We start from the raw sequence: 17304 nt of genomic DNA, 5'->3' as shown, positions 1-17304 counted from the left end.
GATTTGCTAAAAAATAAGGACAGTACCAGCTGTGCTATTAGCCCATGGAAGCACTATCAGTTCAGGCAGTTGAATCCTTCAGGAGAGGTGTCAGAGCTGTCTTGTTACAGAGACTTAAGTTTATAAGAGCCCAGGTCACACCTGGGAAAGTAAGGAAATGGCTAATGCATGCACAATCTAAAAACAAGCCTGACAGGGCTGCTTTCACAAACGAGCATTTACCCATGCCCAATATTAGATATTTTATCAGCAATAAGTTGAATTAAATGTTGCCAGAACTAGCAGACCCTCGTTGGAATCATCTGGGAGAGCTGTGCAATATTACTTTTCTCATTTATTTCTTCCTTACTTTTTATTGGTAAAAAACTACCTATAGGGATGTCTATAATAAAAATGTAATAACAGTGTTTTGGAATCTAATAAATGTTTTGGAATCTGGTTATTTCTTATTACATATGTATATCTTCTAGCAGTCAGCCCTAATACTGTATAATGTGCATCTAATAAGTAGTGTGAAGGTAATTCTGCCATAAGTTCAATGAGTTCATCAGTTGGATTTTGCCCAAGACACACTGTTTACTGAATGGTTACTGGTGGTTTGAATTAAACAGAACAGGCAAAGACTAAAGAACAATTGAACCTTAAGATCTGGTCTCCTTGATCTATCAGTCTGTTGTTGTTTGGTAAATTCTGATTCCACAATAAACAAATCTATAGTGTATAGCTAAATCTATAGTGTATAGCTGTGTCAGACACCTCTGTGAAAGACAGATCAACAAAACCTCTGGAATTGTCTCCAGTATATGCCTTTGGAAAAATCATGGTACCAAAATTCTGTAGGGAAGATGATATCTGGCCTGCCCATATGGAATAATATGTACATATTAGCATAACTACAAGCTTATGTACAAATGGAGCACATCTGATTCAGCCTTCTGACACTGCCACTCCATTTTGCAACTGAAATAAATAGCTTCTGTTTATTCTATTGAAGACAAAACACTGTAACAGGAGCAGGTGCACTTGACTTTAAAAGGTGCTGGTAGAGTAATGAAAATGAACATTTTCTATGAGTAATTGTGCTGATGGACTGTGTTTATTTCTAATCCCATATACTGTATTTAGTTTTGTTCATTTAATGAAACAGTGCAAAAGGAGCAGGAAACTCTTCTACTCCGCTCTACTGCAAAGAGACACCGTTAATACTGGCCTTCGGGTTGGGGGGCAGACAGTGACATCAGCATTTACTAAGCTGAGACTTAATTTTCAGGTCTGGATTTTTGTCACTGAAAACCTGAAAACGTTGCAGGAAAAAAAGTCACAACTTTTCCGAGATTTATTATGCTACGAAACTGTGAGAATTCCGAATCCGAAAATACTTCATCTAAAACCTGTCAAGATAATGTAGAATTTTTACAAATATAAATAAGTGCAATTTTCAGTGTATGCTCCTCACTTCAGAAACATTGTGTCCCAGGCCAAATAAAGTTCAATAAAATACTCCAAAGTGCCCTCTTCTGCTTTAGACTTAGTGATAATGTCTTATGAGGAAAAAAAAATATAGTGTAATACTGTTATTGCTTCACAATGTGCACTCTCATGTGCTTTTTAACACCAGTGATGACTTTTACTTATATCACCCTTTTGTGCCCAATTGTGATATCCCTTTCCGATTGCCAATCAACTTACAGACCCCCTTGGGTTTATATGGCATCCAATTGTTTCGCTTGTAGCTCACGACTCCCTGCTTTCCCACCTCTTAATTTCAGGCGATATTAGGAACCACTTCACGTAGGTAAATTTCCAACTTTAGCAACTTTAGATTAATTCCACGACTTTTCCGTTTCCCTTCCCCTTCTGAGCACTTACTGCGGGATAAATGCATGCGCCATCAGGAGTCACTGGTATGGATCAGGTGGCTGCTCCTTTTTCTTTCCCTGTTCCCGACCTGCAGTGTCGTTCTTGGGTTCAGCAGTCCTGCCCTGTATAGTGCTCCTCTCTGCGTCCTCTCTCACCTCTGACGCGTTTCGCCACTTCCGGCTTCCTCCTGATCAATGACCTCACTACATCCTGGCTATGCTTAAATATCCCACAGTTCAAAATGTCCAACCTTTATTGTACCATTTATTTGCACAATGTCTCTAAGTCTATGTATTCACTTTGTGCTTAGAAAATTCGATCCATTCCAACTTTATAAGTATTAAAACAGCATAAAATACCAATAGATTTTCTTATCAGCATAAAATAATCAGCATTTTTTACATGAATGGGTTAAAAAAAAAATTTTTGGCTATTCTATGCTATTTTATCTACCATGAAGTTGTGACGACTAATCGTCTAAGCAACAACAACATTATTAGTATATTGTGTTAAATGTTTCATGGCGATAGAAACTGTATTATTAAACTTTATGTTATAAAGCAAAGTGTGTAAATTACATTTTATTAAACAAAAACTGGCAGTCACTCAGAAATATAAATAGGCATTTATTTGTTCTGCAATAAATCCATTTATGAATACGATATACAATACCAAATCCTTTAGGAAAGCTAGGTACAAGAGGTGATTTCAGTTGATTCTGACCCAGTTGCAGCACTGTGTCATTAACAAAGCTCTAAAAACAAATTCTATTCAGAACATGGTACAAACGTAGTGGCAACATTTTAGACTTTCCAAACGCTAGCAGCATAGTCTGATTACAGTATAAGACAAAATGGCATAGTTTCTTAGGGAGCAGCACTGCAATCTGACAGGAACTTTTAGCCACACCGATTGTTGCATTGTCATAACGCACACATCAGAAACATCATTTAAATGACAGACTGACCCTCATGGGGCACATTATACATTATACAGCTTCACATCTCACTTCATCTCTAACCTGGGGTAGGTTGGTAGCTTTATGTAAGGAAACTAAAAATCCTAATTGCGCTGTCCTGCCTAATCTAAAAATCAAATATTGCAAGATATAAACATTTTTATATGCTTAAATCTAGGACCCATCAAACAAAATTGTTCTTACACAGAGAATAGCGTATTTATGAGGCACATGAAAAATATTGTAAAAAGACTGAGAAGAATGTTAATGGCTCCTATGCAGCACTGTAGTTAGCACATGAATATTACAGACTGCTTGCATGAAATGAATGGTTTGGTAAACTCACACGTTTACACTAAATAGTGTCTGAATTTTGTCTTTTTGTGTATTGAGTCATTTTTATATAGTATGTTTTTTAGGACCTCAGTGGATGAAGGGAGGTACCTATTATAGAATATATATATATGCACTGAGTGACTTAAAGCAGAAAAATAGGCCATGTTTTGTAGGAGATCAAATAATGATACCCTCAAGGGCTAAGAGAAAGTCTAAGTAAAGGAAGATTTAGTAATGTACAAGTGGTTTCTACATGATAGAGGATCTGGCAATAAGGACATAGGTGTACATAGAGACCATATTTTGTGAAACTGTGTGTTTTATTTTTCCACATGAAAAAATCACTTTGAAATATCTTTTCTTTTAGTTTCTTGTGGGCTGTGTGTGTGTGCAAAATGCTGTTTTAAAATGTTCGGGCTCATATGCTAATGCAAGTGCAAAGTGCAAAAATAGATACTACATTGCATTCATCTAAATGCTATTCAAGCTACTTGCATCATACATATGGCACTATACTTATGCCATGTACCAAAATGCTGCGCCTGTTTTGCTGAATAAGGTGCAAGGCACAATAAACAAGGTATGCATATGCAAAGGTACATTGCAATTAACACCTTCTTGAGGGCTCCCTTTCTGTGTGGCACATACAAACTCAACTGGCTTGCACCTACCTACACATGCAACGGACTGTGAGCATCAGAGTGCCACGAATGATGCTTACATATTTGCAAATTGCATGCAAGTTGTGGCGCATGCTATGTGATGTGCCACAGCCATTACACTGGAATTCTGATAAACAACACTGTATTGTTGGTAAAAAAAAATGTAATGAAAATATAATAAACACTTATATCAGTAAATGAGCCCCTTTGTGTGCAGATTGGTTGATGGATCCAAACCAGTAATCAATTAAAAGTGGTAGTTTGAAATCATATTAATTAAAAGTGGGCATAAAAAATGTCTATCATAACTTGGTATGCCCACAAGGCAGTAGATGATAATAGAATTTCTACTCCCCAGCTCAGGAATATGCAGTAACAGAAATCTGATTTCTATCAAATTATAAAAATGTTCAGATTTCATTATCAGAATTTGAACAAGAGCTTGTGAGTTTTATTTATAGAATTTGTATTTATGAATGTATATGTTCATGTGTGTTTGTTTCGCAAAGGATGGAGCAATTTGTATTTAGCAGTAATTTGACTTTTCACAGGAAACAGATATTCCAGCAGTGCAATAGATTCAGCCCTTGATTAACACTGCCATCATCGGAAAAACAGGTTTACAAAAGGAAAATGAGGCAATATTGTACAGCGCTGAGTTTTAAAGTCAGGACCATTTATTTTCCTGATGCTACCGGAGGCAGCTTCAATGTCATTAAAACAGAATTTTGTCTCTGCTTGAAGTTACCAGAGGCAGCTTTTTGCCACCATTATTAACTGGCTGCTCACTGCCGCCTGAGCCAAGGTTCTTACCTTGTTTCATGGCAGGAGCAGCCCTGGTGCAACTGCACTAGAAAAGATAAATATTCTTTTAAAAAACACCGAATTTGGGGTCCACAAGGAACAGCCTTTGCCCTACCTAGTTAAGTACAGCCTAAGGCAAGGTTCTTACTTTGCCCCGTGGCTGGAGTGCCACTGTTTAATGCTGATGTGGTTTCCAGTTCTAACAAAAGGTGTTTTTGCCTCATTGCTGAAACATATAATTCTCTAGTAGTTAGCAGAATCAAAGTAGCTTGGGTACACATAGAAATCTGCAATAAGCAGCAATAAAATCACACAGAAACAAAACACAGCTTTAAAACAATTGTATATTCCTATAAAAAGACAAAATAAACACAAGTTTCCTACATAAATTCTAAGTGCACTTTTCATATTCTGGTGAAATTGAAAACTCTTGAAAAAATATAATAAAATACCATATAATGTGTTAATGTGGCAATTCTTTTTCTAAATTTCCTTGCATACATTGCAGTGTCAGTATGTGCAGGCTGCAGGTTAGCAATGCACACAAGTTGCCATAAGAGCAGTGTTTGCTACTCCAATCAAATGAATGTAAGTGCAAGGATGTACCACACAGTGACGTTCTGCTTATAAAGACCCCATCAAGGTTTCATGAGGCCCAAAATGGCTTTAAATTTCAAAAAATGTATTTCTTTTTAATAGTCAATTTTAAAGTGATATAATATCTTAAATATAGCAATATATTATATTTACATTTTTATACACTGAATGTTTAAAGTATCTTTTTTCAATATATATATATATTTATCTCCCATCAACACCATCACATTAAATACACTACAGGGCTTATTTACAATTGCAAAGGCAAAGTTAATAACAATGGATGCAAAACTGCAGCTGTTAAAATTCTTGCATCATTACATACTATTTGGTACCTGTGATCATTTCCTATGTCACTGCACTGGAAATGATGCCATGACAGATGCATGCTTTGCACCCATTTTTGTAAATCATGTGCAAGTTGCAGCATGCACCGCTTTGCTGGCAACCAGAATGAAACTGAAATTCTGAGATAAATGCTGCATTGTGGTGATTCTTTTTGCACATTGCATTGTTAGTAAATAAGACCTTATCATATCTATATATATATATATATATATATATATATATACACATATATAAAACTATTCTGTATTCTGTCTGCTATTTATGCAGCCTTGACTTATATGTAAGCATATCTTGATCTATTGATCTTGGAAGTTCAACACAGTACAGCAAAGTGCACTGACAGCTGGACAGTCATTTAGGGGACAACATTAGTAACCGATCTTTTAGTGTACTATAAGGTACATTGATGGGTAGGGGTAGCTTGAGAGGAAAAGATACTTAAAGAGTAGTGTTGGTGACAATAACAGATTCGTATAATCAGAAATTAGAAGGAGGAGATACAGCCAGAAATAGCTGATTTTGTCTTTTTGCCTTTAAAGGCTTTGTCCACCTTAAATTAACTTTAGTATGATGTAAAGGGTGATATTCTGAGACAATTTGCAATTGGTCTTCATTTGTTATTATTTGTAGCTTTTGGATTTTTAGGTAGCAGCTCTCAAGTTTCGTATATCAGTAGCTATCTGTTTGCTAGGGTCCAAATTGCCCTAGCAACTAGGCATTGATTTGAATGAGAAACTGGAATACAAATAGAAAAAGGGTGTGACTACAAAGGTAACTAATAAAAAGTAACAGTTACAATAAAATTGTAGCCTCACAGAGAAACAGGTTTTTGGCTGCTTGGTCAGTGATCCCCCATCTGAAAGCTGAAAAGAGGCAGAAAAAGAAGGCAAATAATTGAAAAAAAACTATAAATCAGAAAAAATGAAGACCAATTGAAAAGTTGCTTAGAATTGTCCATTCTAAAACATACTAAAAGGTGGACAAACCCCTTCATGTATTCCTCTAAAAGCTAAAAAAAAACACATCTCCCATGCATACAAGATCAATAACAAGTGGTATAATTCATTAAATATCAGGACGATACTGAAAAATGTATCCAGGAGATGTTCAGGAACCATGTATCAGGAGGTATATCAGAGATGTTTTCCTTACTTATAACATCTAAGTTATAAGGGGTAAAATTGTGAGGCAGCCTCAGAGGACTGGATTTCTACCTGAGCCATTTTGAACTGAGTGCACTGCAGCCACTTTCGCAGGACCGCAGAATTATGGGTTATCTGTGCTGACCCCTGTAACATCCTTAGGTTCTGTTGGTTCACGTTGTTCTGAATTGCTTGAAGACGCAACTGTAGCCCTGCAGATAGATGCTGCACAAGAAGGTAAATTCAATATTAGATTCTTTAAATATGACTTTTGCAAGGACCAAAACAGCAACTGTGTTGTGAAAACCACTGCACAAGTCATAAATACTCACAGAGAGCATTTGTATTGCTTAAAGAGTTGGGCATAAAGAAAACACTGTTCCCCCCCAGGGACTTGGCCTGATGACACAGTCCATCAATAAACACTGCCCATGTATGCCCTATATGTGGTGATTTGTGGATAAAGTAATCTAATATTCAGCATTTAAAAAGGTCATCTACACATGTGTCTCACAAGGAACGGTATAGTTGTTAAAATAATTAGTGGGCTACTACTAATCCTGATTATGAGATGCTACTGAAATTATCTCTTCTATAACTAAACACTTTATTTCGAATTACCACATACCACAACATTATACAATTTATATATTTATTATATATATCTGTGCATAATTTATGTGAACTTACCTTTAGATTTGATTGGATCATGGGAAGCCACATTGGTATAAGCTGTATAAAAACACACTGCGTTATTATTTTACTAGGAATGAGGGAATACAATCGTTTCTAGGCAAATGTAGGTTTTTTTTGTTTTTTTCTTCTGTATACTCCTATAATATGTCTATTCTTTTTTCTGTTTAAATCTACTGAAATCCCTGGAGAACCATAAATTCTGTGCAGCTCAATCCAGCTACCTTTATTAGGATGTTGGCACAAAATGCTTAGAATCTTCTTTAATGCTGGGTCAGCTGCAATAAATGAAGATCCAGAACATGTTGTGTTGGCATCTCAATAAAGGTAGATGCATTGATGTTATGGTGTTTTACAGAATTTATATACAGAAATATAATACACAGAGTGAGAAATATCTCCTTATTCCATGCAGAGGCTCCACACAAAATTGGAAAGACATATGTATTGTTAGATTGCTGGATGGCCTTTAGATTACAGATGCAGAATGTGAATGAAATTAGAGCCTCTTAACATTATCAAGATCTGCAATTACACTTCTAAACCTTTAAAGTTGGACTAATCATTATTGGCAGCATCTGGTGACTCACTTGGCTTTCTGTTCTTGAGAGCCTCACTGACTTCCCATGTCATTTCAACACAGAAAGCTTTCTGAATAATTAGATTGACTACATTGTTACACTGAACCCAGAGACCTAGGATCACTGAGCCTCCATTCTTCCAATAAAAATGAGCTGCCTCGGTTCCAATAACCTTTTGTGTTGAGATTAGCCCTAGATGCATATAGTCTTAGATGTAAAAAGAGCTTGCACTCTGACATAGACATAAACTTTGAAGCTCTCTAGCTCCAGGCTCTTATTTCTTATTCTTAGCTCTGACCCCCTGGTGACTGATTGAAGAGGTGGCGCAAACCAGAAGATCTCTGTATAGTTGTATGTGTACACTAACAAATAATGGGTTTCAGGAGACCTTAATCTCAACATATACCTTGAATATAAAAAGGTTAAAATTATTGCCTTGAGTTGTTTCCTGCACAGCAATGCTTTTATTTATGTCTAAATTGAATTGAAAGAAGATTCTATAGAGCTTGCTCTGCTGGGGAAAAAATGATTATTATAAACAGGTCCATTATTTGTTGGGGACACTCACTGAAGACAGGTAAGTTCTTAAGGGTCAGACTGGGAGTCCAGGTTCAGACTGGGATTGTGGCCTACACCAGTCCAATAAATAGTGACTATCTATGGCATCTTACAGCAGCCCCTTTTGCTATCAGTCTGGACTGGCCTAGGCTATAGGTGTAACCTCAGAGACAACCCAAAAAAGGTGAGCTGGGATGTTAAATATACAGGTACATTAAATAAGACATAAATGTAATATAACAATACAGATACTCCAACTATTCCATGTTATAGTAAAATGTGTACAGTACAAAAGATAACTAAGCTTGGGTTTACTAGCTTTGACCAATGTTATAATAAATAACATTGTTATGCAATAACAATGTTACAATAGATGTAGAAAAAAAGTTTTAATTTCCAGCATCAGTATCCAGTTTCCAATATACCTTAGTTTCAGTTGTAAATGAAACTGCTATTGAAAGCAGTATCTCAAGTCACAAGTGACAAAATGTCAATGTATAATGCATTTTGGTTATAGGTGCCATTACTGTATTAGCAATTGTTCATTCATCATTATTGTCACCTTACTCATTTGATATTCAAGGTATCCTTATGACTTCTGCAGAGGTAATTACCTTAACAAATACAGTTGAATTGCATTCCTGCAGAGCCTCCATTAAACTTATAAGGTGAAGGCAAACCATTTCGACCATCTGTAAAAGATAATATTTCCAGTGACTAATGTATTGTATGAATAAATGTATACATTTCAGTTTCTCGCCCACAGAATATTATATCATTACATTACATTACCTAGACTCAATCCATGAAAGAGAAGTAGAGAACTGTTGCAGAATAAGAAATGCAGGAAGAGTAACGCAAACAAGTGGTGAATAGAAGGAAAGCAGAGACAGCGGTAGGCAGAAAGGCCTGTGTTCATTGGGGTATCAGAGCTCAGCATACGACACACAAATTTATGGTGACCATCAAGAACATACCATGTGACACCGGGACGAGGAAACAAGGGGTTACACTCAGCCACCTTTCACCCAGGTTAGACTAACATCAGACACCCCCAAACACACCACCGCCCCAAATAGCTATTCGCTGCCACCATCTATCGTTAACCCTTTACAATGGCAGGGTAATATTGGCCAGGCATGACAGTGTCCATTTTAGGATATGTTCCTAATTAGATTGTCTCACTTTTGTCTTTCATTGTATTAGGTCTGAAGGATCAGAATATCTTTAATCGAATCATATCTGCACATTTTCATCAGTTCTGCTACCTCAGATGTTAGGGTTCAGGAGTCCTACCTCCTTGGTCAGGTTTCCTCCATGCTCCTTACTTATATTCATTTCACCCTATTACTTTCCCAAACTGTGAAGTTAACATACGTATGAAATTTATTATCCAGAAAGCTCTGAAATATGGGAAGTCATAATTCACAGACACAGTTTTAACCAAGTAATTAACATTTTTAAAATTCCCTCTGTAATAATAAACAAGTACCTTGTACTATTGTGATCCAAATTATGGAAAGACTCCTTATCTGGAAAACCCCAGGTCCAGAGCATTCTGGATAAAAGGTCGCAGGTCCCCATAACAGGACAGATAACACTGAGCATGAAGGAGGGATGACCATTCACCAAGCAGCTCCACAGTGCCATAATAGTAATAAACATGGTAAAACTATGTGCTGTACGCAGAGCTGTGTTAATAAATGGGTAAAGTGGACATTTGCCCAAGGCCCAGGATCCAGGTTACAGGGAGAGAGCAGAATGCAGGCAACACAAAACAGGGAAGAGGCAGTAATAAGCAGAAGATTGGCCTAGAAAGCTGTATAGAAACAATGTTTGAGAGGTTATTTTTTGGATGAAGCATGAGGCTGTATAAGCACAACAAAGATCTGACAGGGTTGAAGGTGTGGGGGGGGGGGGTTACTTTGCTTCAGGATGTCTGAAAACGGCAGCCAAACAAAATAACATGTCTCAAATAAAGAAGTGTCTGAGGCTGAGGTAAAGAGGAAAGAAGCAGAGGGGCAGTACAAGCAATGGAGACTGAAATCCAATACTGTAAATGGTTAGAAGGCAACAGAATGTAAAACACTGGGAAAAATTGTGAAAAACGGCTTCTAACTGAAAAATGATTAGTAATAAAGATATAGAACACTAGATACAGTCATTACTATAAGCAAATCTAGAATACACATTGAGACTGACTCAGAGTTAGCAAAGAGCATACCACAGTGTTATGCGCCATAAGCTGTAGGATGCTGGGTGTCACTCGGCTCCAGAATTCCAAAGCCGTAAGGACTGCCGTAAAGCTGAACTCATTTTGATTCTGAACGGATGGGGCAATCGCTGCCTGCTCACAATATACTGTCCAGAGCTGAGCAAAGATGAAGGCATGGAAAAGCGAGCACATGTGGAGAACCGATGTCTGCAAACATAAATTTTTGTCATGTAGCAAAAAAAATTCTTTTTCAATCGGGAATAATATATAGGCCATAAACAAAGTAGGAATGAATTATTCTATGAAGTTTATTCTATATATATTATAGAATAAACTTATTCTATAAGTTTAATTTCTATTTTTTAAAATCAGGTTAGGAATAATTACTTAAGAAACAACATACAATTCCAGCTATGATTTATTCAATCTGCAACATATCAGTATATATCAACCTACTCGCTGTTTTTATTTGAATTTAGTTTTTTTTAGCGTACTCTATTTGTATCACTCTAAATTTTAAAAAAATGCCACACAGCTGCTCCTGAACTAAAAGCTCCCCATCATTCACATGGGTGGCTAAAGATGATGAGATACAACAAAAGCAGAAAGGAAGTGCTCGTAAAATAAATCCTAAAAATAGATTTGCTGAGACAGCTAAAAATACCCATAAATGCCTGCATGAATTGTATCTCGCAGCAATATGTTAATAATCCAGGTTACTCTGGATAACAGGCAATGCATCTCATTGCAAATCTGGCAAATAACATCAGCGTTTGATCAATCACAGAAAAGTAAGCAGCAATATATACAGAATGTGTATTCTTGCTACTGTCCTCTTAATGGTTTATTTGATCATTTTATTTTCATATCTTGTATCTTCATATACTTACTGTATCTTCAGATAAGCACAGTTTTGTTAAAATGATTGATACAGCCTATTGTATTTGGCTGCATTCAAAACGAAGTTGATCAGCAAAACGAAAAAGCATATAAAAAAGTTTGAGTGTGTTTTATGTAGCTTCCTTGCCTGATGAAGGGGTACGCCCCTGAAACGTTGCTTTCTGAATAAACACGCAGGGGCTTTGTCCCGCTTGCACTTTACTTGTTGTGCCAGCTGAAATAATTTTTTATGTAGCTTCCTTGCCATTAACCAGAGTGAGACAGAGTTAGGCAGGGTGCAAATATACATTTATTAACAATTTGAAAAGGTTAACTAATGTAGCAGTCTGTAAATATATTCCGGAAATGCTTCTGAAGGGCAAGAGCCCCATCCATTCTGTTGTCAGTGTGAGAATATTAGGAGGAAAAAATGAGCAAAATCGGTAGAAGATCTTCTTTACAGATGTTGGCTCAGCCGTCACTCTTTGCACCCTACCACACTGACACTGCATCTGGCTGCAGGTCCTTGTGCTGTGTTCGGCAGCACTGTATTCATGAAGAGTTTAAAGGGGGATGTATGACGGCTTCCCCCCCCCAGTAAATACGAAACTATCTTTAACCCACCACTGCTGTGTACTGAACCTTGGCCATGATATTCTACTTGCTGCAAGAGAATGCAGCAAGACCCTGGATGCAATCAGGGGCATTTCTGGACCCAGAACCACCCTTGGGAAGCTCCTGCAATGCTGCCCCCTCGCCCCCAGTGCTTACCATTTCTTGCGTGGGAGGAGGTCCAGGGAAGGCCACGGTGCTAGTGCAGAGAGCACAGTTGCACTAACTGCACTTGCAGAGCCAAATTTCCAGTTTAAAAACCGGAAACTCAGCTCTTAAAGTTACCAGGAGCGGCTTCTTGCTGCCCCTGGTAACTTTGGAGGTGCTACTGCCAAGGCAAGTTTCTCAACTCACCTTATGGCAGCAGCACCCCTGGCTGCAAGAAACTCTTAAATGAGTACTAAGGTGTGCATTTTGTGACACTTAATGCTCTAATCTAGTCTAGTCACCATAAATGACATACAAGATGTCTGTTTACCTGAGCTATAGCCAATTGAACTAGTTATACCCATACATACCTCATTGTACACTTTGCTTTAAAACATTCACATTTTTGATATTGAATAAGGTATTTTGTTATCTACCAACACAAAATGTTGCTGATTCTCCAAAGAAACCAAGGTAAAAAAATTGTAGAAAATTACATTTTAGTGTATATAGAAATCTAACATTTAAGTAAACAGTGGTTATTGCCAAAACTGGAATTACTATATTAGAAGACACAGTCTGGAAACTGCTTAATCTGCTTTATAAATACTAGACTTGAGTCTGACATGAAAATAAAGTATTAAACAAAATATTCTTACTTAACATGCAGGTCATGGAAGTGCATCTTTAGAAAGCATGCAAGTCAAGAAAGTGATGTTCTATGGATGAATGGATGAATAAGTATCCTTACCTTTGACTGTTCAGGGAAGCCAATTAGAATTACAATGAGATGATCAGCAACATGGGAACCAGCATCCAGAGGAATAGGCATACAGGGTGTAGGAGAGTTCACACACACCACTCCATGAGTGAGGGATCCCAGCAGAAGCCATGACAGGAGGCGGATGTGTGAAACGCATTCGATGAATTCTTTAGGCCTGTTAAAAAGGCATAATAATAATAGAATTTGTCCACATGTTGGTGTGTCTCTATGTACATAACAGTATGCAATAAGGATGACAAGATAATCCAGTAATATACAAATATGAAATATGTCTTTGTTTCAAAGCACACACCAATAATCTACATCTGCAGAAAGGCAAGAGAAGTCCATTAACAGAGATGTTTCTCTGATACTACATATTGGTGGCTGAAAAAGACATTCATTCATTCATATTAATTTTTTTATTAATTACAGAGGATGGATTGAATATAAAACATGGCTACAAATGTGAACCACATTTAGCAGTTGCCAACCTGCATTTGGCTTCCTTACCCCTGCTGCATTGCTGAAGGAGGGTGGTACAACCAAGGTAAATACCGAATGACTGCCTTGTTGTCCCGATGGTTCCCTCTTGTTATCTCCATTGCAGCAATCTGAGCAAGACCAACTTTAAGATGACCTCCAAATGTGTCTTCATGTAAAGGCTGGGAGCAAGTCTTCATGTGACTCTGCACGAGTAGCCAAAACACAACAAAGAGGAACAATTATAAGAGAGAGGAACAGCCTACTTAAAGTAATGACAACAGGTCAGATTCAAATATATGTATTTGTGTTAAGAGAGCAGGGAGAACGGCATCAATGCTCCTACCTTCAGCTTGGTTAGAGTGTGCATATCTGCTATAAAGTCCAGCAGCTCACTGATGTACTGCCTCGTGCACTCCATGGCTGCTGTACCACACTGAAAAAGAGAATCCTCTATTTAAAAAATAATGTTCTTCATTATTACTACCAGTGACTGGAAACATATCACTATATACATAAGATGTTGTGCTAATATCCTTTCACATACACATATAAATATATATATATTGCAAGGATATATAATTGAATTCTGTTCAAATTCATAACCGGCTTGTCTTAGGAATAATAAAGAAATATGTAATGTTTTATGAACTACTGGGTGTGATGTTGCTGTGTTTTACATATACAATTACATTATATCAAAATATATATGTATTATTGATGTGTGGGCCAGCATAAAACCCATGGGACCTGCGGGTTTACTCATGGGATCCAAAGGTTGGGCAGGTTTGGGTCCCATCTACACAATCTTTGCAACCCTTCTGTGCCCCACTTCCACCTCCAAATCTGGGTAGTTATAGATTAACATCTACGTGCCCTGCCCCTTTTGTGATATCATAGGGGGGCTGGGCGGACGCAGGTATATAAATACAGAGGCTCGGGTGCAGGTAGAAAACATGTGGGTTATGGTCAAGAGTGGGTCAACTTTATTTATATACTATATATTAAAAATATCCAGAAATTCACTCATATGTATATTGCCATATATACTCAACAGGGGAAAAAACATAAACCTATGAACAGTTATAATAGGTGTGAAGCTCTCTAAAAGCCACACTATGTACTGTATGATTATTAACAAAGGGACTTACACCTTATCTCAGAAAAAGAAAGAAAGAAAGAATCTAATTGCTTTTAATTCCTTTTTAATAAAGCAACAATTATATAGCATTATACTGTATATATAGGTGGGTTTCATTTCCATTGAATGACTATTCTTTTGAATGTTAGTGATCCTATAACAAGATTTGGGTTGTTATCTTTCATTAGTAAAATGTCACTCTCCCAGTGCTCTGTCTGATATTATATATATGTATTATTTAATGTATCTTTTCTTAAATGGCAGCGCCAGGCTCATAGGGACATTAAGAACATAAGGCACCACAATGTCTCATTGTCATTCAGACATTAAGATTGCCTCTGTAAAATTAAATAAAGATGCCTGAGTGTAATATCTATGGAAACAAACATGACAAAATTATGTCAATGTTTTTTTTCCCAACAAGCACATTACAAGAATAACAGTAGCTCCTATTGTATAAATACATGTTTATTCCTTGTACTTTATGGTGAACAAGGGATACCATGAAGTCCAGGTTCATAAAAGGGGTCTTAAAGTAAATTTTTTATAAATGAGTCCTAAGTTTCCCTCTGTAGTTTATTTTAGTCTCCCAGCAAACCTGGAGAGGATACTTACAGTAAAGAAGCAAAAATCCACTACACGAAAAAGGGGTGTACAAGGACCATACTGGCAAAAGCTTACAATGACAAGCTTAGCACAGTGATGCTTAATGCTTTTTTATCTTTATTTCAGTTTTCTTACTCCTTCCCTTCCTCCTTCCTTCCTTCACTGTCTTTTTTAAAGGGGTGGTTTGCCTTTAAGTTAATTTTTAGTATGTTATACATTGGCCAATTCTAAGCAACTTTTCATTTGGTCTTCATTACTTCTTTTTTTTATAGTTTTTACATTATTTGACTTCTGACTCTTCCCAGCTATCAAATGAGGGTCACTGACCAGCAGCTAAAAACTATTGCTCTGTGAGGCTACAATTTTATTGTTATTGTTACTCTTTATAGTTTATTTCTATATTCAGACCTCTCCTATTCATAGACCAGTCTCTCATTCAAATCACATCCTGGTCACTAAGTGAATTTGTACCCTAGCAACCAGATAGCGGCCGAAGCTGGTAGTGTAGCAATTTAATTAGTGAGAAGATAAAGAGCTAGTTAAGGAATTAGCATAAAGGAGCAGTAGATGTGGAACAGTGGGAACTCTAACAACAGCATTAAAGTGAATCATGTTCTCTATTATTTAAATCTAAGTTCCACAAGAATGTGTATTTAAAAATGTTGCCATCTAGGTCATGTAAAAAAAAAGGAATTCTTTAGATTGTAAAATCTTTTGAGAAGGGGTCCTGTTTGCAACTTGTTTTGCTGATTGGTTGCTTTGTATGTACATCTGTATGTTCAATGCATACACCCATTTGTACAGCGATGCAGAATATGTTTGAGCTTTATAAATACATGTTAATGATAATTCTGGGGAATGTAGTTTGTCCTGAATCTAGATTTAGTTTGGGTTCGGAAAGGGCTGTGTAACATGTTGGTAACAGGAATAGTTGCTGTTTTCCTGCTGTCGCTTTTAAAAACTGTTATTGTTTCCACAAAAGGAACAGTTTTGTGTCAGGTGTGCATTGCTGAAATTCTCCCTATGTCCTGGTCCATAGTTTGACTCACACTCAAATATTGGATTGGCTATTAAACTGACTGATTCTAGCTTTTCATGTACTGTCCCTATTATTTTTACTTAACAGATTTATTTTCAGCTAGCAAGGTAATTTACTAGGCATTATTCTTCTGGTTAGGTGGAATGATCTGTTAACTGCCACTGGTACTTAAAGGGTTGCACATTGGCAAGTCTGAAATCATAGCAATGCATGCAGATTTCTCTTTCCTGTTTTATGTTAATATAATACTTCATTGTGGTGAACTGTACCCCCACTGTCTGATAAAATGCTATGCCTGTCAGTTTGCATGACAGGATAACAACAGTAAAATAAGGTCACTGGCAGCCCTGTCAGAAGTGCCCAGACATCCTGTGCAGTTGCCAGCAAAAGAATCATGAAAGGTAGGCTTCCGATCCTCAGCATAACAATATTCTCTTTTATAGCTAGGCTTTTCACTATAAAAGCTGGCAGATTTGTTCTGTAAACGCTGCCTGTGGACTTGCAGAATATTTATACAGGTTGATACAGCAAAGCAAACTTGAACTTAAAGTGGCAATTCATATGAAAGGTTTACTTTCCATTAATTCAATTGTATTTTGTGCAGAGACAATTCCTGTAAAACATGGTTGCATTTAGAAATATTAGTGAATGCTGCCATATGTGTTGCCCTTTAAGAGGTATAGTATTCACCATAAGTTACAAAAGAAGTGATCCCAATAGGCAGAACTTATAATGCCACGCTGTAATATTTTGTAAATCAATAAGGATAGTTTTAAGACCATATGAATGAATCCACTATTAACTGTGTAGCATGGGTAGGCTTTTGTTAGCAATATATGTGCATTTCGGTCATGTCCTGCACAGTATTCAGGCATTGAAG

General features: G+C 37.0%; 1 protein-coding gene across 6 annotated transcripts in view; it reads right to left on the bottom strand.

Annotated features, from left to right (window-relative positions):
* Positions 1–2469: 2469 nt before the first annotated feature.
* unc79 (unc-79 homolog, NALCN channel complex subunit) overlaps positions 2470–17304 on the bottom strand; it is a 92183-nt gene continuing 77348 nt past the window's right edge. For all 6 annotated transcript variants that reach the window (XM_012969401.3, XM_012969402.3, XM_031891384.1 and 3 more), the window contains 7 exons: positions 13985–14074; positions 13669–13844; positions 13144–13330; positions 10764–10961; positions 9154–9231; positions 7398–7439; positions 2470–6932 (listed from right to left, as the gene is read on the bottom strand). In XM_012969401.3, the coding sequence (XP_012824855.1) occupies positions 6732–6932; positions 7398–7439; positions 9154–9231; positions 10764–10961; positions 13144–13330; positions 13669–13844; positions 13985–14074 (972 nt within the window). In that variant the 3' untranslated portion in view covers positions 2470–6731. The remainder of the gene's footprint in view (positions 6933–7397; positions 7440–9153; positions 9232–10763; positions 10962–13143; positions 13331–13668; positions 13845–13984; positions 14075–17304) is intronic.

This window comes from Xenopus tropicalis, chromosome 8 (genome assembly GCF_000004195.4).
Source record: "Xenopus tropicalis strain Nigerian chromosome 8, UCB_Xtro_10.0, whole genome shotgun sequence".
Taxonomy (NCBI): Eukaryota; Metazoa; Chordata; class Amphibia; order Anura; family Pipidae; genus Xenopus; species Xenopus tropicalis.
Note: the sequence above shows the minus strand (reverse complement) of the source record. Positions and strands in the feature narration are given on the sequence as shown.